The 27,622-nt window shown below is 31.9% G+C and overlaps 1 protein-coding gene across 1 annotated transcript in view; it reads left to right on the forward strand.

Annotated features, from left to right (window-relative positions):
• mAChR-B (muscarinic acetylcholine receptor) overlaps positions 1-25,306 on the forward strand; it is a 76,604-nt gene extending 51,298 nt beyond the window's left edge. The window contains exons 2-4 of the mRNA XM_017904120.1: positions 19,493-19,683; positions 20,399-20,593; positions 23,046-25,306. Coding sequence (XP_017759609.1) covers positions 19,493-19,683; positions 20,399-20,593; positions 23,046-25,306 — 2,647 coding nt within the window. The remainder of the gene's footprint in view (positions 1-19,492; positions 19,684-20,398; positions 20,594-23,045) is intronic.
• Positions 25,307-27,622: the final 2,316 nt, after the last annotated feature.

Here is a 27,622-nt window from a genome sequence, read left to right on the forward strand (position 1 = left end):
GGATAGTCGAAAAATAATGGTATTTTAGTATTTTTGGTGTAAGATGATAATAATAATAGTACAAATATTTTAATGTTTATATACTATGCCTTATCTATAGTTATATACATGGTGTACCATTTTAATACGTACCTAGGAAGCCTATAAAAATACTGAAGTTTAAAAAAATGTCCTTAATAAAAGTTGAATAATTTCAAAAAGCGAATTAGTTCACGTTAATAATATTTTTTGGATAGAAGACATTCAAATATAAAGATCGACTTTTTTTATAATTAGGTTCTAATATAGTTTGAATTGTTTTAGTTATTACTGTATGCAGATTGAACTATAATATTTTCATTAATAGTTTCCTTAAAATAAATTCTTTGCAGGAAAGAGAAGAAATTAAGTTATTTAAATCAAAATACCATGGGCGTAAAAAATAGTTAAATTTCAATTTCCAATATCAAACTTTTCAAACGAAGAATAGAATATGATTTAAAAATTGTATACCTAACCTAACCTAATATAGCATAATATATAATATATAATATATGATATTATATATTTATTTATGTTATAATATATAATAGCATAAATGAAGAAATACAAATATCATAAAATCAAAGAAAGTAGAACTGCATCCACAAAAATAAAAACCCATTCTTTTGAAAACTCGAACGCAGGTTTCCTCGTTAACAAATTGAAACGTTTGAGCTGCAATTAGCATACTCTTTATAGTCGTTGTCCCATTGTAATATACAGAGAATATAAATGTTTAAAAACATTTTTTACAACAATGGCAGGCTCTCATCAGCTAATATTCTGGGATTCGTTCGTATTCATCAACCTCTACAGTTTAAGCTCGGTTTCATGCAAATAGCACTCGTGTAGGTCGTGATCTCGCCCAGTAATCCTAGTTTGTTCTACTTTTTCAGAACTACTGGCGAGTAGCAATAATTAACGTTTACCATATTTAACCTTCTATGACTAAAATTTTCTTTGCTTTTCCTTTCCTTTCCCTATATGGGAACAGAGATTTCAATTAATTATAATTTCTCGTTGCGGTTAAGAGTCGAAGATGAATGACTACTATAAACGTACTACTTTGTATCAGTATTTATAGCGGTATAGTAACACAATATAATAGTACAATGGAAAATAAAATAATTGAAGATTGGAGGATATAAGTTATGTAACTTTCAGATCACGTGATGTTATGGTGGATTAAAGACTGAAAATAAAAAATAGGAAATGTTAAGATATCAATAGTAAAAATTTTTAATTAATTCACATTAATTTTGTTCACACGAAATATAATGCAATTTCTTATTCTTTAGTAAATACACAAGGACGAGAAGTATTTACATTGCAAATTTTAAATGTTTATTCTTAGTTTAGTACAATTTTAAAAATTTAAATTAAAAAACTTTTAATTTTTAAAATTGTACTAAACTAAGGATAAATATTTAAACACTTAAATTAAAAAATTTAAATTTTTTAAATTGTACTAAACTAAGAATAAAAAAGTAGTTGAATAAATTAGTATAGTTGCTTTGCAAAGTACACTACTTTCGTAAAACTTATTTTCAATTAATTAATTACTGTATCAGATGCTTCTTATCACTTGTGAAATAAATTCAGCCTTGGTATTATATAATACAGTCTGCTTACTCCCTCTTTATTTATAATTTAAAAAGGTGCTGTTATATTTTTAATCTTTAAAATTAATCGTCTTGAATGTACTACGAGTAAATGAAGCGTAGATAATAATTACTACGTTATAATCTATTGCTATTTTGATACTGATTATTTCCAGTTTTATAGAAATTATATACACAGTTGATTGAACGACGTATTTTCCTTAAGAAACATTAAAAATAACGATGAGATTTTTTTATCATTTTTTTCTTTTATTAGTCTTATACCTTCTTAGTCTGTTTATCTCCTCTTTTATAATAAAAGGTAAATATATAAACGTGAATATTTCCTATGCAGAGTGTGTTATTTTCATTCAGTACATTCTACGAATGTAGGTTATAGATTTATTGTAGAACTACGCTGCTACGTTCCCAAAAACGACGAACATTTCAAATTTCCTATAATTCTTCACGTACAAAATATATTTCGAAGTTATATTCGCTGTGTAATGTCCCATATGAAAGTATTTAATTTATTTTCTTTAATACATTTATATTCTCACAAATTGTTTTACCTATTTGTTTTATATTCTCACAAATTGTTTTACCTAAAATGGATTAGAATGGAACGCTTTGTGTCGAAACACTTTGTCTCTTGAAACATTGAAAGTTGACCTAAAAATTATAATATTATATGTATTAGACAGTCTCGAAAATACGAAATTAGATTATATAATTATGGATAACAACATTGCTGATATTTGAAGCAATAAAAATGTTTGACCTATTACAAATTTAATTTTGGATAAAATAATATATTAGTTAATTCTTTGCACTCGAAGGGCGCCTCCCAGACGCCATTTAATCAGATTCTAAGGATGAATGTTAATTAATCTATCAAATTCACAATTACTCAACGATGCTTGGAATATCGAAGTAAAATAATTCTATGTGTTAATTTGCATACGATTTCTTATTTACCGTTTTAGAAATATCGTCGACTTTATGGCAGAAAGTCTTCGAATTATTATTTTCCTGTAACGAAAAGATCGCCGAAAGGGTTAATACACAAGTTAATGAATACATTAGTCAATACACTATTTTATCCAAATTATAGGAAAATAAAATGTCACGTTATGTCTTAAAACTTTTTCTCAACAGTAAATTCCTTTCTCCTTTGGAAAATTTAATAACAAATTTTGACTTATCATTTTATTAATAAAAATTAAATAGAGGACAGTTGACGTAGCATAAAATAAATTTCAAAAATTCAAGTTTAAGAAAGAAGGTGCTTTAATAAATAATATACTTCAATAAAATGTAAAAACTGGAGTAAAATAAAATAAAATGTATCGTACCTTCTCAAAACAAGAATTTATAATTACTTTATTTTCATTTTATTAATTATTATTCACTGTTATTAGAGATGTTCATTTTGAGAATAATAAGTCTATTAACCGAACAATCGCAGAATTATTAAGGAATCAAATCAAAACCAATTAAAGCAAAATGAGGCTCTCTGAGAAAACGGTTTAGTTAATTTCCAATTAAGTAGCAAATTAAAATCAAAAGCAATCAGTGTCCCATCAATTTCTAATCAGTCCCTACTCAAGACACTTTATATAGTATGTATAGGCATTAACCCAGCGGTACCCACGAGGGAATCCCTTATGCGTCTTTGTTCTTGTCCATGTCGCTAGAGACAGAAGAATGAACTACTTTGTACATTCTCTAATGTACATATAGTCCACGTTATCCATATAATGTGCCGCGAGCACAGTTCCTATATCATCGCAGCAAAAACAATTTAGCAATGTATGATCAGTCTCCAAAGCTTATTTAGTTCGAATAGAATGTAGCCACTAGACTTGGACAGAGGAGATAAAGGATTCAGTAAATTGCCATCACTCATATGTATATCATAACACCAAATGTTTTGGGTAACTGTGTTCATATGTTGGAATACTATAAAATTAGTAATTATTCCTTAAACATCGCATAAAGTAAATTTCGGATCATATTAAATTATTATTATTCATTCAAATTGGAAATAATATTACTTAAATATTTTGTGAGGTTGATAGGATTTTTATAGTATTAATGATTGTTTTAAATAATACTTTTTTAAATGAATGATGAATTGGTAACGAAGGTTTATATTTAGTAAAATTATTTAAGAATATTATTATGTATTTTCGACTAAATAAAATAATATACCTTCACCTAAATAATATTACAATTTTTATTCAATGAACTTAAAGTATTTAATATTATTTATAGAAAATATTTTACAAAATTAATAGTCATCTGAATAGTTCCTTAATTTTAAGTGAATAAGATCCTTGACTTCCCAATAAAATCTTCATTTATTCAGCTGAAAATATTTACTATTTTGCCGTGCTTTTCAGTCAATTAAATCGTCTTAAATTTCAATCGAATATAATCCTTTACTTCTCAATGTTACAGTCTTCATTTAATCGATTGAAAATATTGCATATTTTCTAGAGATAATATTTATAAGGCTAATAAGTAATTCTCCTATTCTGTCGAATAAGCGGATTCTTAATCATAACTGAATAAAATGAATTCTTCGCCTTTCAAAGTTATACACATAATTGAAGAATTGTTTTTAATTAGTATAAATCAGATGGCATTGCTAGCCTAGGAATACTTCGTTTACATTAATCAAATAATAGATCTTGTACTGATTTTCTCTCACATGAAAAGATCTGAACAATGTGCAAATTGCAAATATACAATGTGCAATGTAGGAAAACAGTGTAACAGAAAATATTTCGCAATAAATATTAAATATTATATAGAAGGAGATTTAATATCTTGCCATCCTACTTCTTCGCAATTAGTTTTATTTAATTAAATAAAAATATTCAATATAACTCAAAGACAACGTTTAAAAAGTATCCTGATCAATCAAATAAGTAGATTCTATCTTTTATCAAAATAAAATAATAAACTCTTGACTTCCGAATATTACAATCTCCATTCAGCTATCAAAAATGTTTAACCCTTTGTCTGCCACGCCGAAATCACATGCTTCCCCCAGGATGCCATGGGAATGCACCGTTGGATGTAGGATTTGCTCTATTTTTATAAACGATGTTGTAATAAAAATTTTTAAATGGGGCACATTTACTTCAAAGTATCTTCTAATTAGCGGTTATATTCAAAATGCACTAACTGTCAATTTTCATTTAATGAAGTTCAATGTAGTTCAAGTAGTTCAAGCGCTTTGGTCATCAATGACCACCGTGACGTCACAGGAGAAACTGTGGCCGGTCATACATGAGCAACGTGGCAGTCAAGGTGTTAACGTTCTTCTAAGATAATATTTTCTAAATCTAACAAATAATTTCCCTGTTCAATTACCTAAACAGATTTTTAGTTTGAACAAAGTATAACAGTACATCCTCATTGCAAACTAAGAAATAACAAGTAACTCACCTAACCTAATTGTGGCAATGGTTACATAGATTTTTAAATATACATATATGTATTGGAATGAGTGGAACAAGTATGCATGGGATGGAAGTATGTAATGAATTCAGGTTATTATGACAAATGAATATACGTGTAATGATTGAGATGTTGTGTGAATTGTGTATGTAATTTAATGTATGAAAGAAGAAGGAAAAAAGGAGAGTGATTTGGCATATGTCAGTTGCAATTGAGTTTTAATAGTGAGAAGACGTGTGAGCATGTGATTGTGATAAATTAATTATATTTTAATATTTGTGTTTGATAATGTTCGTAATTCGATAAATAATTGTTCTTATCGTTATTATATTTCATCCACCACTAACAACATCTACATTTTCTTCTTTCCTTCTGCTAGTATAGTATATGTAAAAGTATAGTTATAAGTAAACTTTAATTATTATAAAATATTAACTGTTATTTAAATTATTTAGATATGTAAAATATTGGTTTAATATTATTCTTTATGTATTTAATAATATTTATTTTGTAATAGTTCAACAATATTTAATATTCTATAAGTCATTTATACAAAATGTAGTTTTTAATAACATTTATTACCTCATAATGAGTTTGGTGCATACATCTGTGGTAATGGTTACATAGATTTTTAAATATACATATATATATTGGAATGAGTGGAACAAGTATGCATGGGATGGAAGTATCTAATGAATTCAGATTATTATGACAAATGAGTATACGTGTAATGATTGAGGTGTGTGAATTGTGTATGTAATGTAATGTATGAAAGAAGAAAGAAAAAAGGAGAGTGATTAGGCATACGTCAGTTGCAATTGAGTTTTAATAGCGAGAAGACGTGTGAACATGTGATTGTGATAAATTTATCATATTTGAACCTAATATTTGCCTTTCATAATGTTCGTAATTCGATAAATAATTGTTCTTATCGTTATTAAATTTCATCCACCACTAACACTAATCACCGAAACAGACTCCCATCTGAAATACCACTGACTCAAAGTATTTGTTTAAGAATACAAACTCCAACATCCCTTCGCTAATGTTTCACGAAGATTGAGCCAAGGAAGGCCCCATTCGTCCCCCTCATCGAACGGAAAATTATAACATAGAAGCTTAACACGAGCAATGGCGCTCAAGCCAGGCGAAAGTCTGCCTCGACTTCTCAGCGCAATCAGCGAACTCCAACAATGTCGTCGGCAATATGATCGCTGTTAGGCGTGTCGTTCATTGCGACCCGATACAATGACGATGGCAACCGTTGTTTTGGTTCACTCCTGGACGAACCGAAACCACGAGCAGCATTCACGTAATGTTGGAACGTTGCCTGCTGGGTACTTGTTGCAGCTTCTCTCTACATCTCAAATTCCTCCGCTGCCCTCCCCATCGCGCAATTTTTCCCTCGTTGTTCGTTTCAACCCTTTCCCCTCACCCCTTCTTCGTATCGGTTCACCTTGCTCACTCATCCTTCTCTGTCTATCCGTATGATCATGCCATTCCACGGCGATGATCCTCTGCTTAACAGGGCTTATATAGCAGCTACCCTTCACCGTCCTTTGGCATATATACACTCATACACGAAAGTATTCGAAAATTCGCATACTTTTAATAAATCAAACTTAATAAATAATTCACACGCGTTAAAACGAAGTATTGGGTTAGCAAGAAAGTAATTTCGGTTTGCATCAGTAAATAATGTTATGCTTGTTTAGTTATTCTTTTGTCAATGTTAGAATTGTTTTCTTTTGAGATGTGGTAGTCGATACCTTTAGGTTGCTATTTCGTGAAATTCCGTGTAATTTCGTTTACAACTGTCAGTTCACGGTCAGTCTTAACATGGAGTGCAAAAATAAGCATTTTCGACACATTTTACTTTTTTATTTTCATAAAGGCAAGAATGCGGCTCAGGCTCACAAAGAGATATGAGAAGTTTATGGTGTTGATTGTTTAACAGAACGCACGTGTCAGAATTAGTTTAAAAAATTTCGTTCTGAAGATTTTTCACTGAAAGATACCCACAACGTTCTGGTCGACCTTCTGAGATTTACGCACTTGGTTAAGTTTTTTGCAGATAAGGACCAGAAATTCTATGAGCGCGGGATCATGAAGTTACCAGAAAGATGGCAAAAGGTTATCGAATAGAATGGAAGATATTTGACCGATTAAAGTTCATTTACTGTATAGAAAAAATTGAATTTTATTTCACATTAAAAAACCGAAAGTATTTTCTTGCCAACCCAATATTTTATTGGTATTACACCTATGATTCTAAGGAAAGACACCACGGGTGACGATTTTAAAAAATTATTAAAAATTGAAGAATTAAAAGATCGAGTTATTTAAAAAAATTTAGTATGATTTTCCATTAAACGTACAGCGCTGTCATGATTTCTATTAGTATTAAATATACCTACGTTAAGTATCGTGTATACGTATTGCTGAACTATTTTCTAACTTCATCGATTCAGGCTTGAAATATTCTTTCTGCTGCGGGTACCATGTCGTTTTAAACATTTCGATTTAACATATACATTTAGTTCTTTCAATAATATTCAGAATATATAGGTAAGTCTGATCGAAACAGAGATAATGTGATTTTCATGTATATTTTTGGTATATTAAAAAATATATTTCGATTATCTTTGGTATATGCATTACGATATGTGCCATTAATTCGCATACTTGCAGTGAATATCATAAATGTAGCAAGATGTGAACGGTCGCATACTTTTGTGTCTGAGTGTACTTACAGGGGTGAGTCTAACATACGAGACAACGTCGATGACGGACGATGTATTTGGGACGCTCGTTTGCATAAACAAAACTTTCCACGAGCCTCGTGAACCGTTGAAAAATCGTTCTTTTTGTCGATTAAAATGGCAAACCTGAGCTGAGGTTTCGCACAGATCTCGGCAAAGGTCGACGAGGGACATTAGTTACACGATGGGGTACTCTAGGTGGATGAAATTTAACTGAAACTCTCTTCTCAACGGACCAGATCGTGTTTAGAGGTTCTTTAAATTTCGATAGCTTCTACTTACACTCGTTTTACACGAGATGCTTCGCTTTAAACGAGTTGCACGCCAAGTTGCTTCTTATGAACGAGTCAAGTGGTAGATCGCGAAAATAAAAGGGTACCCGCTCGTAGTAATCAAATTTTGCAAGAAGTAAATGAAAATTTAATTGGTTAAACTTGGTTTTGGGGGGGAATAAGTAGAACTGAAAGAGGAAATGATTTTTATTATTCTCTTTCTTTTTAATAACTGTGGGAAAGTTTAATATAATTTCTTCAGCAAATAAGAAACGAAGGGAGAGATGTACACATGCAATTATGTAATTATGTCAATTTTAGTATAACTATCATTTCGTTCAATATTTAGGATTTTACATTATTAATATAATTTTTAATATAAACTTATTAATATAAACTTTTAAGGGAATAAAATTTATAAACGATTTGAACATTTTTAGTTAAAAGATCCTATATTACTCTTTGAAAAGTATTTATTATAATTGTGTTAAAATTAATAGAGATAGACAAATATACATTATTTATAAAATTCTGATATAATAATATAAGATTCATATTAAAGATATTATTATATTGAAGAGTTTATAAGAAAGCTTTCAAGTACTAATTTTAATAAAATCAACGGTATTTTTGCCCATTTGAAATTTGTATTTAAAATATAATAAATTACAACTTAAAACATAATTTTTATAGTTGTGTCCTGCAAAATAATCTCAATAGAGATTAAAATTGTATCAATTAAAAAAGAAGAGAAGAACAGTTATATTCCAAGTAATGTACACATGCAAATATGCGTCATATACAAAATTCATATGTAACATATAATAGCACTTTTTGTATTAAAAATTTCAGGTGAAATTTTCAGGTATTCATTTAAAAAAAATCAACAGTATTTTTAAACAATAAATCTATATTAATAAAATATCCGATTAACAAACATTTAAAAGTGTAATGCATAAATCCATCGCGTATTCATTCAATTTTGAAACGCACAAAACTGACGTATATAGAGAAGCAATTGTTGTACAAACGATTTGCATTTTATGTATGATCGTTTCGACGTTCTATAGACACCGTGAAATTAAACATATCCCGCGAAATAAATAATACTCGACGTACAGAACGCGGTGAAGTTAATAAACTAATGAAGTGACTCAGGCTAAAAGCACTTTGAACAAACGAAGCAAGTTAATTAAAAATATTCTAGCGAATAGAACTAGCATACTTATACCCGAGAGCATCCGTGTGCATACGCTTCTTTAATCAAAAAAGATTTTTCATATGCCCAAAGTCACTTCTCACATCCTACTTTCTATTTCGCTTCACTCGAGCTTTCTCTCGTTGAATTCTCCTTTCATCCCAAGGTATTCAAGAGGAACTGAATATCCGCCACGTGAGTATCGTTCATTCGGAAAAGAGACTCTTGCGTAAATCCCCGACGCAGAAATGTACACTCCGTCATTGAATTGAACTATCCAATGTGTCTTCGAAGAAACTGACTGTATTCTGTGTCTATAAAGAGTATTCGTATGGAAAAAGAAATTTTATACAATTCCGTGTATTAACGGAAGTTTATGAATATGAGAATAATGCTTGTATATATTCCTGAGAATATACGAAACAAATCTGCTGCAAAAGAATTTTAATACATTTCCTAATTGAAATTTGATGAAAATGTCATAATTGAAAAAATAATTTGGGAAGAATATTTTACATTTTGTAATTATCGTTGGTATTATAATTTATCATTTATGTATTTTTAAATATATGCCACAGAAATTCTCTTTTCATACCTTCATGCTATATGCTCACGAAATTAACAAATATACGCACAGTCACTTTCACACACGCAGTTTTAATAACTCACTTTCCTGAGTCAGTTTTGCCGACGCATATTTTCTTTACTCCAACAGATCCCATGTAGAAAATATTTTGTGAGGAAATATAATATAAGGAGCAAAGAAGCAAGGAGAAATAACTAAAGTTAGTAAAAATATTTAAATAATTAATAATAATTATGACTGTATGAACCTTGTGGGAAATGAGAACAGCAAAATTATAGCATTTAAAACTTACAGTCTATGGTGAACATAACCTAAAATGAAACATGATAGCTTGTCCATGTATTCGGGATTATATAAAGGCTGTTAAGCATTAGATATTATAAACGAGATAATGGACTTCCATTTATACATTAACATTTTAAAAACTGGTCCCAGGAAATTATTTTTATCTGCCTGCAAGATAATGATGCTGAGTAAATCGTTTATTATAAGAAAATGTTGATTCTGTATAATGTACCATCGTATTTAAAAATGGCTAGGCAATTATCTGATATTAATTCTATTTCAATACTTGCTATAGAACATTTGTTTAAAAATAAAAATAGGAAAATATTATATTTTATCTAAAAATATTGAATAATTATAATAATAGCTGTAATGTGATATATACACATTTACATCAGGTGTAAGATGTAACTCAGTTCCTCCAATGCCAAAGAAATATGAAATCATTGTTAATTTGAAACAAAATTCTATTATAATATAAAAATGATAAATCAAATAAATAATATTTATTTATATTGAAAAATGGGAAGAGGACAAATAACAATTCATGTACTTCTTTTACGATTTCTTTTGTTATAATATTTTTATAAATATGTTTAAATATTATATTTGCAAACAATAAGAGTGTCACATGTATAAATAAAAACGATTATTTCAATATTTTCGATTATTTTTAATTTATATCGTTTTCTCTTTATACTTTTTTTTATCATTGAAAATAATAACTGAAAGATTTCATAATATTTATTTTCTCTAAAATGTATTTCATTAATATATTTGCAGTATAGGAAAATAAAATTCGTCGTTTATGGTATGACAATTTTCAATTCGTGAATTATTTCGCGTATCAAGATTAGTACAGATAAATCAATACGGATCTTTTTACATTTTAACACGTGGCAATACATATTTGTGAAAGAATGAAATTCATTCTCGACATTTAATATCCTTTATAACGTGTTCGAATAATTGCCAAGTAAATACGTGTTTAATGCTGTGGAGTTTATAACTTGTTGGCACCTGTCTTCAAATTTCACCTAAATGGATGTAGGTGAAGTTAAGTATTCAGAATTATCGTTGAAAAGTATGATTTACATGTACTTTAAAAGTTTTTGGTGTAAGTTCAGTTTTGGGAACTTTTACGGAAATTGAAATAAAAATTGAAATATTATTATAAAATAGAAAAGTAAATTTTTTAATATTCGTATTAAAATTTCAAGTAATCGTGAACAAAATTTTGAATAGATTCTAGGAACCTTTATTAGGAAGTTTTGAGAACTTTTATGGAAATTGAAATAGAGATTAAAATATTATTATAAAATAGAAAAGTAAATTTTGTAATATTCGTATTAAAATTTCAAGTAATCGAGAACAAAATTTTAAATAGATTTTATGCTTCACCTGTACCATTACAGTATTTATCATTTTGTACGTATAACTTCGAATCATGTTACTGATGAAACTTAAATTAATAAATGATCTCTACGTTCATTTTAATTCTATCTAATTTATTATGAATAATATAATATGTATATAATTTCAGTTTAAAAATGAAATAATGCGACATCGGTTTCCTCGTAATAGGAATATTATTTAAAAACTATATCTGTCATATATCATTTATAACAGTATATTATTATTAAATATATTTTAGTTCTATCTAAGTTATTATGATAAATATAACGTACGACTTTGATTAAAAAATAAAGATTTCTACTTTCTCATAATGAAAAATGATTTAAAAATTGTTTATGTACTTCAGTATACTATTCTTCACAATTTTCTACATTCGTATTAAATTTATTCCTATTTCTTTCCTTTTTTATTTCGTCTCTATTTCCATGTGCATTATTCAAAAAATGTATGTACTTACTACTCACAGTGAATTCTTTTATTTATTTTTGTTAAATACGCTTTATGAATTTTTCTGATTTTTGGACTGCATATTAACATACTTAAAATGAACACAATTACTATTCCAGAAGGAAGTATCTTTGTACTACTCTGCTACAACGAAGATGAAGTTTTTCCAGAGTCACCTGCTCGCGATTCACAATTCATGAAAACCCACTCTCAGCAAAATATTTACCTTTGCTTACCTTTACGAAACGTATACATTTGCATTTTTATTTAGAGACGCTTTTGAAAACTGAGACTACTGCAGACTTTAACTAAGAGCGCTTGAAATTTTTTTCTCAGACCCACAATCCAGGTCACCTGTGCAAATTCGCGAAACTTTAATTACGAATCGTCCGTAATTAATGAAAAACAATTATCCAATTCAGGCACAAAAGAGCAACGAAATTCGATCGTTTCATTTTGAAAATTCACCTCCTAACCAACATATTAATTTATAAGTCAACCAACCATTAATACATCGACAAATATTCCATAAATATTTTCATGAGATTCCAATCATCCTCGAAAAATTTTAGGTTTTATTACGAAAGCTAGAAAAGAGCATGAAATTTAATAACCAATTTATCTCTCATGGTCTCATACGCCACAACCGTATTAATAATCATTCTACGAAATATCAGACCTTGTCAAAAAATTTTATCTTTTGTTAGAAAAGTCAGAAAAAAATAAAATTCAGTTTCTTCGTTATCAATATTCAGCTTTTAACACTGGAACTACCAACCCAGTCAAAATGACTGATGATTTTGCAATCACCGAACACATACACCTGCTTTAAAAATAAAATTGGTATTAATTGATATTAAGAAAGAACTGTAATCAATATATTCACTAATATTCATCGTACCACTAAAATTACTATAATTTGTGCACGTTATAGTTAGATATCCATTAAAGATCGGTAATTCTAATGTTATCAAACTTAAATACCTCAATACTTAACCGTTTGCATTCGTCGACTTTTTCGTTACTGAAAAATAGTAATTCGAAGACTTTCTGTCATAGCGTCGACGATATTTTTAAAATGGTAAATGAGAAATCATATGCAAATTAGGACATAGAATTATTTTTCTTCGACATTCCACACATCGTTATGTAATTTTAAATTATTAATTAACGTTGATCTTTAGAATCTGATTAAATGATGACTGAGCGTCACCTCTTGAGTGCAAAGGGTTAAAAAAAAATTGTCACGAATATTTCAAAGAAGGCCCAGACAACCTTGAAAAATTTAATTCTCGGTTACAAAAGATCATCGTCGGTTTTCCTCGTTGAAATTTTATATTTTTTCCCCTCTGGTCGGTTTTCGAGCAGTCACCAAGCGTTGGAAGAATATCGAAACACGGAGGAATGGAAAGTTGCCAGTCCTCCCCGACGAGGGTGTCTCTGGCTGTTCGACTCACGGTTGAATGACCTTGATGAGCGGGCATTACAACTCATTAGACAAAACGGATACTTTACCCTTGTTTCGATGCACGAGCTGCGGCAACCCATCGAGCACCCTTTCCTCGACTAAACTACCCTGTAAACGCGTCCCTCACTCCGTACCGCCCTCCTCGACATTCGGCTCTTACCGATACTCCTATTCGAACTCGCGTAAATACTCTCTCTTGCGACTTTAGGGGTGTCCTTGGCTTCGTTATTCTGAATCCTCGAATAATTTGCATGTTTATTCGTAGCTTTATTTATGCACCCGTTTCTTTCGAGTGAATTCATTTTCGTTAAAGAAAATGACGAATTATAATGGATAATTTATGTAGCAAAGCAATTGGGTGCAAAGTGGGGTGCAGATTGGATGGAGAGTTGAGAAGCGTAGGGGAGTTGGTCTGTTGTCAAGAGGGTAGTTTTTGGGCAGACAGCCGTTGGAATTAGTAAATAACGTTTTGTAAATTTTATGAAACCTTGGAACGAGGGGAAATGAATTTCGAATTTTTTTATTTTATTGAGTCTACTGAAATTATTGTGATTATAAATTTTGTAAATTTTGTATGTATAAAACAACAGTTTCTTAAATTAGAACTGTCTGTATATCGTGTATATAAATATCGTACACGTACGTAATAATAATTAAAATCGTGTTATGAAAATAAAACATAAACATGTATAATTGCAAAAAAGTATATAAATCGTAATATATTATTATAGACAGAATTCCATTTTTATTTAAACGAGTTTAAATAACATATGGTATTAATGGACAGATATTTATGAAATCAGACTAGAAAATCGTAAAATTTATTAAAAATTATTAATTCGAATTAGAAGTTCACTTGGAATTTGGGATTCCAAAGATCAATTGGAATTTTGAATTTTTTTATTTTATTGAGTGTACTGAAATTATTGTGTTTGTATATTTTGTAAATTTTGTATGTATAAAACAACAGCTTTTTAAATTAAAACTGTCTATATATCGTGTATTTAAATATCGTACACGTACGTAATAATAATTAAAATCGTGTTATGAAAATAAAACATAAACATGTATAATTGCAAAAGAGTATATAAATCGTAATATATTATTACAGACAGAATTCTATTTTTATTTAAACGAATTTAAATAACATATGGTATTAATGGACAGATATCTGTGAAATGAGACTAGAAAATTGTAAAATTTATTAAAAATTATTAATTCAAATTGGAAGTTCATATTTCCTCCGATTCGTCTTTATAATCTATATTCTAGCTCATTAAATATTTTAACTTCACAGCTTCAAATTACGAAAGCAAAATGTTCTCCTCTGCATACTACTGTGATAATTTGTCATTTGCATGCAGAATATGAGATTCGTATATCGTATCTCTAATTTTATTATAATATCACTCGAAAACTAATTAGCATTTATTTAATTGAATATCGTGTTTATGAACGAAACAAACATTTTTTTTCCTGAAATATTTCTGTAAATTATCTTGAATATTCACTGTATATACTATAATAATAATTTATCATTGCATTGTATATATTCCACGCACCATAAATACACCCAATTCTGTTTTTACACGAACTTCTTTTACACGATTTTGATTTAACACGAATTAGGAAACAAATTTAATTCTCTTTTTACACGACTTATTTTGATTTAACACGATCGACCCAAATTCTAGGAAGAAAATTTTCTATCATTTCGTTAAACATGATTCTAATGAGGAACGAGCTGGGAAGTTTCAACGTTATTTGAAATCATTAATGTCCTCATACAGAGAATATACAATGGCCTAGCCAAAACACAAACACAACGATTAATTACTGAATTCGTTCTTAAATTCACTGAAGGGGGCTAGTCCTAATTTTGTTCAAGAGATTACAGAAAGAATTTCACCAATGAAGCACGAAGACGATAACCAAGACATTTCCAGTGATAGCAGTAATATCGCAGTCTTACGCAAACGTATGCGTTTATTATCAAAAAGTGACAACGAATAAAATCTTTTTACGTGTAAATCATATTATCTTGTCTAATTTTTGTGTTCATGAATTAGTGACATGTTTTTTTCCTTTTCAAATGACAATTTACTTTGTACGATACAAGTGCAATCTTTATGAAATAAAATGTTTAAGATCCTAACATGAAAACTCATGGTTTATTGTATTATTTTTGCTGATTTCTTGGGACTGCAACCAATCTTCTATTTTTCCATAGATGCAATATATTTATTTGCACGAATCTTTCTTACACGTATTTTTCGGGAACGTATCTATCGTGTAAAAACAGAATTAGGTGTATATCGTAAATCGTATTTTTCCTATCAATCATCAGTTTCGCTAAAAATCAAGGAACTACATTTCGATTTAAGGTGTTTACATTCTAATACGCTATTTGTATCTATACCGTCCCTCTTTGTCAGTATCATGTTCGTTCTAAGTTTCGCTGAATTACAGGTAGTTGGCTCCTTTTTACGAATCATTTCACTTGCCGGGGCTGTAAAAAAGAAACGCCGCCATAACGAGGACAAGTATTTACGAATCATTTCACGGTGGCGCAACATGAAGAGAAAGGCTGCTATAACGAGGACAAGTATTTACCCTCGAGAACATTGAAACAATGGATCTCATCTCTCTATCTTTTATTCACGTGGCTTCATTGTCTGCGTTCGTAGGGGTCTGTTCTAATAATCTTAGAACGATCTCATCGATTTGCAAATCTGATGTCGAATCTGAGACATCGCGTTAACCGTGGTCCCCAAAGCTTCCAGATAATTTCATTCGTGAAAGAAAGAGCGAAATTTCAACTCCGATGCTGTTCGTTCTAGTCAACCTTGCGAATTTACTTGTTTCTTAGTTTTCTTGTCGCAAAGTTCAGAATTATCTATCAAAATGGAATTTGGCGATTTTAATCGAAAATTCGAAGAGGTAGAGATTATAACTTCGTATTCTAAACGGGTCAATTATCGTGAAATTGAATTTTCGAGTAAATATCCAATTGTTTGATAGAATGTACATAACGAAGTAGTATGTTCATTTAGTTGGAAATTAAGTTTGCCTAAGCTATGGATACCTGTTTTTCAGGTAAAATGAACCATTAACCTGTCTAAAGTTTCTATAGAGTCGCGTATTCTCACCACATGGAACGTGGTTGGTAATATACAATAAAGAAATTATCTTAAACGGTGAAAAGAAGAACGATAATGCTTTATCAGGAGCGTTTGTGGTTTGGAATTAAAACGATGAAAGGATGAGGTGGAACATGTTTGCTCATATATACCATCTCCTATCCGCGGTTTTCTTATATTTTGTTATTTTATGGCTTCTTGGGAGCAACTGTGAAATATTTAATTGAACAAAATTTTAAATCTATCAACGAGACGTAATTCTGTAGTTGTCTGCTATATCATATTATACTTTAAGAAATTATTAACCCTTTGCAATCGAGAGGCGACTCTCAGTCATCATTTAATCGAATTCTAGAGATCATTATTAATTAATATGTCAAATTTAAAATATCGAGGTAAAATAATTCTATGTCTTACAATTAATTTGCTTAGTTACCGTTTTGAAAATATCGTCGACTTTATGGCAGCAAGTCTTCGAATTACTATGTTTCTGTAACGAAAAGATCGCCGAGTGCAAAGAATTAATAGGAATTACATAGAAAATGCTATTATCACCTTATTGAAGGAATTTCAAATTAAAAACTAGACGAGTGAAGAGAATAAAGTGTATATATCCAATAATATAGTTCCTTTAATAATAATTAGGAATAAATAGTACTAATCTTGTTTCTACTTGTGGCTTTAGTCTATACAAGGTGTATGTAACAGTATTATACTCTACGAAAGATATTATTCCATACACTAAATATAGAATCGTATTATTATGACAAACAGCAATACATAGCACAAGCACATAACATCATACAATATCGTTCCATGACCCTAACCCAAATCTACTCGTAAATCACCAATTCTGGCCCCGGAGCTAGTTTCAACAAACCCAAAATGAAAACTGACTTCGTTACCAATCAATCACCCCCAAGGGTCGTTTTCTCATAAGTAGAAGACGTAACTGGATAAATGCAGTGAATATTTCCTAAGGCAGGTCCATGAATGAGCCACGATAATCACATCTGTTACGAACGCGAAGCTCGAAAATGCAGGAGCCTCAAGTACGTTTAACCTGGGGCAGTTACGATCGACTGGCTAAATTATTTAAAAACGAGTCACCCTCTTTAAGGCGCGGCCCATCGTTTCTTGCCTGCCGGCGACGGGGACCTGCGAGCGGGGAATGGATGTGGTTCCATTCATGCTTATTTCAAGCTCATTGTGCGCCCGGTGTATTCAGCCTTTGACTTGCTTCTCGTGTTGCCACTGCAGCAATGTTTCATAGAGAGCAAGAGGCATGCATGTCACTAGCTAAAATCAGGAAATACCGCTGTCACATTTTCTTCGATGCTAACGAACATTACTAAAGAAGTAACGCCCTTATGATTCACTACTCCCTCCTAATACGCTTTGTTGCGAATCGTCACACGCGTCGTGCTATTGTTAACAGTTTACCGAATTGCCAATTTAGTTTTTGGCAAAAAAGTTTTCCCAGGTTGAGGAAAAGCGGTAGCCATTTTGAAATATATTTTACAACCTCGATTCTATCTCTTTTTGACTATTTTACACTTTTGGTGAGTGATTTACTTTGTATTTGACTTTATATACTATGAACAGTGTATGATATATGGATATTATCTGTGGTTAAATGGTAGCCATTTTGAACTATTTTGTACGACGTTGATTTTATTTTCTGTTGATTACTCCTTTCTTTCTTTTTGGGGTGGGTTATTTTTCGTTCTTGATTTTGTGCTAGGTTACACGTATTATATAAGTGTGAAAATTTTCTATGTATTAAATAGAATGCAGTATATAAATAGAGTGAAGAATGGGGAGTTTGCTCTGGTACTTGCCAAACAACCATTTTCTCTAAGGACCAGGCAGGCATCTGCATGAATAATTTCATAATTACAGTACAGTATCTGCTGTATTATATAATGAAGCATATATACAGTAGATTTCTACTATACAATACACAATATGGACGATAAACGTTAATTAAACATTTTGACGTCTTTTCTGAACAATCTAATATAAGTAATATAATAAAATAATAATATCAACGATATTTCAATTCTAATAGGATTTGACTGAAAAATTCAATTTTATTGACATTTTCGACTAATATCGTGGTGAGCTAATTTTTCTTACATAAATAAGGAGAAAAAATCCTATTGAATTGCTATAACCATTTCAATTTTATTGAAACATTTAATAAAATAATATCAACGAACTTTCATTAATCGCACATACTATAAAATTTTTCACGGTAAAGTACAGGTAACCCTCCTATAACACGGTAGATAGGTTTCTAGAAAATTCCGTGTTTTGTGAAATCGTGTTGTATGAGACCCAGAGCCAGTACAAAAAGCGGGTTACGTTCCGAAAATTTATTAAAAACAAATTTCTTTTCTAATTCTACATAAACAACTTAATTTTTATTAAAAATATAAATGTATGTACAACACAAAACAAAACAAAAAAGCAGAAATATTATTTTAATTTAACGCAACTTTAATTTAAAAAATTTCTCCGTCGTCACTACTGATATAGAAGTATAGTGTTGTACAAAGGTTTTTGTAATTTTCTTATCGTGTTAGAGTGAAATCATGTTATAGAATGCCGTGTTGTAGGAGGTTTCTCGCAATTTATGAATCGTGTTATAGTGAAACCGTGTTATAGGATGCCACGTTGTAGGAGGGCTACCTGTACTTCTTATTGCTTTCCTATTCTTCCTATTCTTCTCTGTCAACACTTTCCAAGAATACATAATAGATTACATGCTAAGATAATACTAATGCAAATAAAATGAAATAAATTTGGAAAATAATTTTTAGGAAATGGGAGAGGCAACGGAAGCGTCTTTGTGGCATGTACAATCATTTAACGGAATGCTCGCAGCTTAATGGAAGCTGGCCTGACCCGAATGATCCACGTTGGAGCAGTGGAGAGTACATAGAACTTCTGTCAGACTGGTCAAATATTACCAACGGGACGATAACGGGAAATGCAACAGTCCTATCAACCGGTAACGCAATTAAATTTTTCTCCACACTATTATGTTGCTATATATAACTATTATTGTACATAATTTAAGCAGAAATACTATCATACAGAATAGTAATTAGAATAATAGTACTATTGCAAGTATGTGTTAATTCTATTATAGTTAATTCTATTACTAAGTACTATAATAATATAACAGTAACTACTTACTACAATTACTACCATAGTAATTTAATTTAATATTATTACCATAACAAGTGAATTCGAAATTATTATTATGGTACTTTAAAATTGCAAAATGGCATAGATTTTAGTCAAAAAATTTTTCTCAACACTATTGTGTTGCTATATATAACTATTATTATACATAATATAAAGTAGAAATACTATCATACAGAATAGTAATTAGAATAATAGTACTATTACAAGTATGTGTTAATTCTATTACTAACTACTATAATAATATAACAGTAACTACTTGCTACAATTACTATCATAGCAATTTAATTTAATATTATTACTATAACAAATGAATTCAAAATTATTATTATGGTACTTTAAAATTGCAAAATGGCACAGATTTTAGTAAAAAAATGAAATAATGATGATTTTTGCTTCTATATTAAAATCTACCATAACTAGGTTATTAATTTCGATATTTTTCTACTTAGTAATAAGAATAAATGAGGTATAAGTTTGGAAATTGACTGAAAATGTATATTCTATATATTAAACAGCGGAACCCTTCGCGCCTGTTCTACCACCCTTCGAACTCTGGCAGACGATACTGATTGCTTTCTCCCTCGCATTATGTATACTGTTAACTATCAGCGGTAATATTCTCGTCCTTCTGGCATTTATCGTAGATAGTGCCATCAGGCAACCGAGCAACTACTTCATTGCCTCATTAGCAGCCACTGATATGCTTATTGGTAAGTTATTCTAACCTCTATATTTTCTTATTCCATAAATTATTAATTATATCAGTAAGTCAGTACATAAAATTATTCATACTTCTTTTAAATTCATTAAATAATTTTTGTTCTTCTTTGACAGTATATTTTATAGAAAAATATAATTACCTTTCACTTCTTATTTATTTATTAAAGGTATTTAATGGTGATTTTATGGTTATACATATAGTGCCTCATTTTAATGTTGATATTTCGAAAAATAGATTAGTCGAGTAAAAGAGGATTTTTAAGGAGTTACAGGAGATCGAGAGGAACAGCACAAGATGTAGGCAACAGGTTGCCAGATAGAGTTGTTCATATTGGGTGAAGGACAATTACATTTTCTCAAGTGACATCGGATGTGTTCTTCTTTACACAAAGGCAAAAGATATTAAAGAAATTGAATTATATTATTTCATGTATGAGTTTAATGAAGAGACTTAAAGCAACACAGATTTTATGGTAGTATTATGTCGCCAATTTTTGAGAAATCATGAAAATATTACCAAAATAGTAATGTGTCATGAAATGATAAAAACTAGAGTACTCTGTTTTCAATCAAATATTTTTCTTAAATATCAGAGACTATAAATATATCACAACATAATTTTTATACAAAGACATATTTAATTCACTGTACCTTCTTATATCATGTCTGATTGAGAAAATTTAGCCATTTTGTTAAAAATATTTAATGTATTCGTACTCATTACATGCACTGAATTTAATTTTCATATAAAAGCTGGATTGAAGCTTAAAGAAATTTTCTTATCGTATTTCACGAATTCTTTAACAAAGTCATACATGAAATTCATGTAACGTTCTAAAGAAAAATGTGTCAGGTATCACATAACGTAAGTGATTTTATCTGAAACCTTCACCTAGTAACTTTCTGTCCGTATCTTCTGATGACCTTTCGACCTCATTTAAACCCCAAAAGCTTTTCTTTCAACCAAAATACTTCACCATTTGTCTGCATTAATATATTAAAATGAGACATCCAGTATATATTTTAAATTTAATTACTCAAAATTTATATTCTACGTTGCAATCCCTTTTCCACACTGTATTATATTTTCTTTTACGGGGTGGTCCACGTAACTTATAAATATAGTATTTTTGTTTTGAAACACAGTTTAGAGTTCTAAAGATCAAAATCTTCGAATCACCTTCAGCTACTAAACTAATGCCTGCATTACGTGAAGGATCTTCCCAAACTATGCTACTTTTGCATAAAATAGATTTTCGTATGACACATACTTTAGCAGTACAGAAGTATACAGGTTGACCACCCTGTATATGAGCCGTTCACTGCACAAATTGATTAACTCCATAAAACAAAAAGTGAAGAAATGCAATAAATCCCTTTTCCACACTGTATTATATTTTCTTTTACGGGGTGGTCCACGCAACTTATAAATATAGTATTTTTGTTTTGAAACAGTTTAGAGTTCTAAAGATCAAAATCTTCGAATCACCTTCAGCTACTAAACTAATGTCTGCATTACGTGAAGGATCTTCCCAAATTATGCTACTTTTGCATAAAACAGATTTTCGTATGACACATACTTTAGCAGTACAGATGTATGCAGGTTGACCACCCGGTATATGAGCCGTTCACTGCACAAATTGATTAACTCCATAAAACAAAAAGTGAAGAAATGCAATGAAATAATGTATATTGTTTTTTAAAATTCCCTTTATAATTTAAATCGAAATAAATATCGTAGAATGCATAAACACAAATGTAACTTTCATCTAACGGTATATAAAATTTATAAGAAAAAATAGCCAAAAGGTAATCGTTAGTAATGTTACCATTTTTATGTTACTGGAAGAGTTAATCGATTTGGCAATTGAAAAAAGTAATAAATTTAAATTTTACTAAATTTTACTTAAATTCTAATAAGACGGCACTAAAAAATTCACCGTTGTCATTCATGGCTTGCTAGTGCATCTGAGTTGCATTATTGCAACGATTTACATTAGAGAACGGAGTTAATCAAAGCGACCTCTGAAATGAATTATTTATTATTCAGTGGTCAACAAATTTTTGTCGTTTAATGGTGTTAATCTTAATTATCAGGGAAAGTTATTATAAATATAAAAAGTTATGACTATACCAAGTGCTTTGACACTTAAATTCAAGATTTTTCAAAAAATGGAGTTAATCGATTTATGCAGTGAACGGCTCATATAACGCAGTGAACGGCATCCTATTTTATATCGTATTATATTATATTGCACATTACTTAATATCACCTTTTTCGTTACGAAAGCAACACTCCATTTGAGTACTCTTATGTCACTTTAACTTGTTAGTTCAGTCAAGCTTGTAATCATAGAATTTTCATATAGCAAGTTATAAGTTACATTCGTAGTAATAACTTTTCATTTAATTCAAGCTAACCTTAATGCGATTTTTAAACAGGCACTGTGTCCATGCCATTCTACACGGTCTACGTTCTCATGGGATATTGGAATCTTGGACCCTTGCTCTGCGATTTATGGCTGTCCGTAGATTACACGGTATGCTTGGTATCTCAATACACAGTGTTACTTATCACGATCGATCGATTTTGTTCAGTGAAAATAGCTGCCCAGTATCATAACTGGCGGACGAAAAACCGCGTGATCTGGATGGTGACGATCACCTGGATCATTCCAGCGTTGCTCTTCTTTATCAGCATATTCGGCTGGGAACACTTCATCGGTTACAGAAACTTAGATCCTGGCGAGTGTTCCGTTCAATTCCTCAAGGACCCAATTTTCAACACCGCCCTGATAATAGGCTACTATTGGACCACCCTGGTGGTCCTATTCATTCTCTACGGTGGTATATTCAAGACAGCTTACGACATGCAGAAGAAGAGCGAGGCCAAGCATCGCAAGATGCAATCGATGGTTGCTCTGAGTGCAGGCACGATGTCTGGCATGGCAGGTCGTGCAGCTGGTATAGGGATATCGAAAACGCAAAGTACCCTTTTGAGTCAGGATAAGCCGAAGCTAGGCACGTCAGGCGACGAGGGAGCAGGCGGAGATGGCTCAGGCCAGAAGACCTCTTCGAAGACCTCTGGAACTGGGGTAACCGATTCCACGGAGAAACATACCTATGGAAGCAATGTTCCTACAGAGACGGAGAAATCTGAACGGTCTAGTAGTCCAGTGTTCGACTCAGACGAGGAAAGCACTATGGGCCCAACTCAAGAGCTCATTAGCGCCAGGAAACGATCCTCATTAGCTGGCCTAGTTGCTCAGTCAGGTGCCCTACCAGTTTTCTCTACTAACGGTCACATGAACGGAATCGTCCCCGCGAAGGTGGACGTAAACATGCAACCGAAGAAGACATTCACAGCCAGCCCCACGTGTGACATAGGCACAACGACACAGAAAACTCAAACGTTACCCAAAATACAGGAACTGAGTCTCCTGGATACAGAGAACGTAGCAGAACCTGACAAGTCGAGTAGCCAAACATTGACACCGGAACAGTCTCAGTGGAACGGTGAGGGCGCCACTCAGCAGCCTCTGAACTCGGCTGAGACCTCGCCACCTACTCATCCTACACATTCGATCAGCAGCAGCCAACAGAACATTATACCACCGCCTACTCAGTTTCAAAGCAGCCCTCAGGTGTCAGAGAGCACGTCTACTTCGTCATGCACGGACAGACCCAAGTCGTTGGTCGTGTCTTCTCATGGCACGGGTACCTACGACATCTTGACAGGTTTAGATGGCGGAGATTTGAGGTACATGGATGAAAGTTCGGTGATACTACCCAGTCCCTCTTATGAGAGTCCATCGTCTTCCTTTTCGTGTAGCCTAGCGAATCCTCTGTCGAGTGCACCATCGTCACCGATCTTAGGGAACGTATCCACAGCACCGAATACCAGTCTATTGCAGGCAGCTCTGATCAGAGCCACGGCGCAACAAGTCGGCAACCAGCAACCGACGGGTGGTCAGAACAAGCAGAGCCAGCTCCAACCAGCTATGTCGAACGCCTCTAGCCAGACGCATCCTCCTCGAGTGTTCATCACTCAGAAGACTAACGTCGCCTCTCAGACCTCACCAACTGTTAGCAAAGTGCACACAGAGGTCACTGTGAAGGCGAAGGACACGAAACAGCAGCCTGTGACCACGATCGTCGGCTCGCCAGCTGTAGAGGCATTCAACAGTGCATCGAATCAGTTCTCCGATCAGGACACGAAGATCAATCCCCCTCAAAATTCATCCTCGAGTGGAAGCATGGTACCCACTATCTCTGGTACAACTGGATATGAGCAGGACTCTAAGAAGCAGTCGAAGAAGAAGGAAACTCGAAGCAGCGAGGATGGAGGGTCTAGGAAGGACTTCGTGAAGACCATTGGGAAACGTCTGAAGACCAAGACGCGAAGAAGGGACCCCTTGATGGGACGACAGAAGTCTAGGTACGAGAACAGGGCCAGGAAGGCGTTCAGAACTATATCCTTCATTCTGGGTGCTTTTGTTGCTTGCTGGACACCGTACCACATTTTGGCATTGGTAGAAGGGTTCTGTTCGAACAAACCCTGCACGAATGAGCATCTGTACATGTTCTCGTACTTCTTGTGTTACACCAACAGCCCCATAAATCCGTTTTGTTACGCTCTGGCCAATCAGCAGTTCAAAAAGACTTTCATGAGAATACTGAAGGGTGACCTGCACATGACGTAAGAGAAGGAACGAATAGCCTGGAGTTGACGAGGGTAGGCGGATGGACAGGGAGCATACTCGGGAATGCTACGAAGAAGAAGGCCTTCCATAATTGATACCGAATTATATTTACACGCCATTGCTTATGGTCAAATTGGACAATAACGTAGTAAACAGCTGAGATTTAAAAGCAGACAAATCGAGTACTGTGTGCTTCATGTATATAGTGATAGAATGCGTTGGTGTAGTTTTAGACTGCATTCTCGGTTGTAAATAATGTATATGTATGAATATTTGTTAAATTCTGTGCAGATGAGCATAAGAAGCAAAATGTAGAACGACGTGACGTATTCGTAGTTATAGGTAACTGTGCGTACCACAATAATAATCGCTACGATAAGTGCTTCAATATATATATACATACATACATACATAAAACGTCACTGATTAAGTATCCTTTAATGAAGGGAAAAAGGGAGAAGCATGAAGAGAAGTACAGACGTACGTTTCCTAATTTAGAACGATCGAATCGTTCGTCATGAAAGGAGAAGAATTAAATTCTGGATAGACATCGATTAAAATCACTGCATCAGAATGAACGTTTTTGAGTCGAAAGAAGTTAAAGAAGCTTTAATCGTTAATTTTCGCAGCCAATCGTACGGCACAACGTTGCACGAGCCTTCAGCGCGAATTATGGTTTCATATCTTCAACGATAGGGAAAAATATTTTTTACGAGCAACGAATCGGATGGAAATGGCTCGTCTCGAAGAAGTACCAAAGAAAATAAAATAAAATAAAATAAAAAAAAAAAGGGACAAAGGATTTTATTATCTATGTACACACTGCCTTGGGGTGGCCTACTGATACGCAGGCCTTCTTTCTCCGATATATTCAGTTACATTTGGTGCTGTCCTCGTGAACGAGCGTCCACGGATTTCTAATCAATAAAGTTTCCTTTCGAGCATCTCGCGAGATATACCATTACACCATTAACTCCGTCGTAAGGGGTTCTCAGAAGCTCATGGATGATATTGGGTTAACAGTTCGTTTTGGATTTCGAAGAGCCATTATGAGAAAATCTTACTCCTTGGTACAAGCATCAGGTATAATATATTTTGTCAATTTTTCATCATCCAATGTCATTTGTAATTTTTAAAGAGGAACATACAAGTGTAGGAAAAGGTTCAGAGAAATGAAAGAGGTGGTAGTTTTGAAAATCACTGGTGGACAGGAACGTAGACAAAGTTTTCATTGTTGCATTGAAAACAGACATTAATTATACCAACGAAAATGGAGGACCGATGTTGTGGTATATTTTGAACGCTATAGTAAGCTGCTAGCATAAAATTTCATATGTATACCACTACTAGATAAAAAATAAAATTGTAATTATTTATATTAATAGTGTTAAACTTTCGTTTATAAAATATTGCGATTTTAAGTACATTTCACTATCGTTATAAAGGAAATCAGTATAATTTTAATTATTTTCCAAGAATTCCTAGTCTGATCAAAAATGAAGACATTTACAAAAATATTCGAATTAATAAAAATATGAAAATAGGTTTTAAAGAGTATAATACACTATTCTAAATTACTACCACCTCTTCGAATAAAATGTAATTTTACGTATGATTCACGATCAGTATGAAAAGAATTATGTCATTTTCCTGAGGATAAGAATTTCCAAGGATTTCTACTGTATTTAAAATTTACAAAATTTGGTGTTAATAAAAATAATACGAATTAGCATAAATTCTGAAATAAAAGAAATTCGAATTAACACAAACTCTGAAGTGAAAGGAGTCTGAATTAACGTAAATTGTAAAATAAATATTGAAAACGTAAGTTACTTCTAGGTACGACAAATTGAAAATTGTACCGAAATCTAAAAGATGTTATGTCAATGTCATCAATTCAATCATGAAGTATTACTAATCGTAATAAGCACAGCGTTGCGTAATAAATACTTGTATAATATAAATGTTTCATCAAAATATTTCACTTATTCACAATGGGTATATGTCTTTTACATTTTATTACTCTTCCTTAGACGCGGATACTGATTGTTTATCGATGTTTCTTTAACAAATTAACTAATAAATTATTGACACGCTCTTCGCAAATTTCCAAGAATTTTATAACGCGATTCGCTACTATTTTTGACTGATTATGCTTTTTATTGAAACACATATTTTTAAACTGTCGAAACACGCAAATTGAACTTATTTGATTAATTCGATGAGACGTACAACTTTGATACTGTTAATCGAGCTTTTCGATACAATCACTAATTAATAAAGAAAGGCATTATCTAAGTTCTTTTCCAAATATCA

This window comes from Eufriesea mexicana, unplaced genomic scaffold (genome assembly GCF_001483705.2).
Source record: "Eufriesea mexicana isolate 0111107269 unplaced genomic scaffold, ASM148370v2 scaffold2665, whole genome shotgun sequence".
In the NCBI taxonomy this organism is placed as follows: domain Eukaryota; kingdom Metazoa; phylum Arthropoda; class Insecta; order Hymenoptera; family Apidae; genus Eufriesea; species Eufriesea mexicana.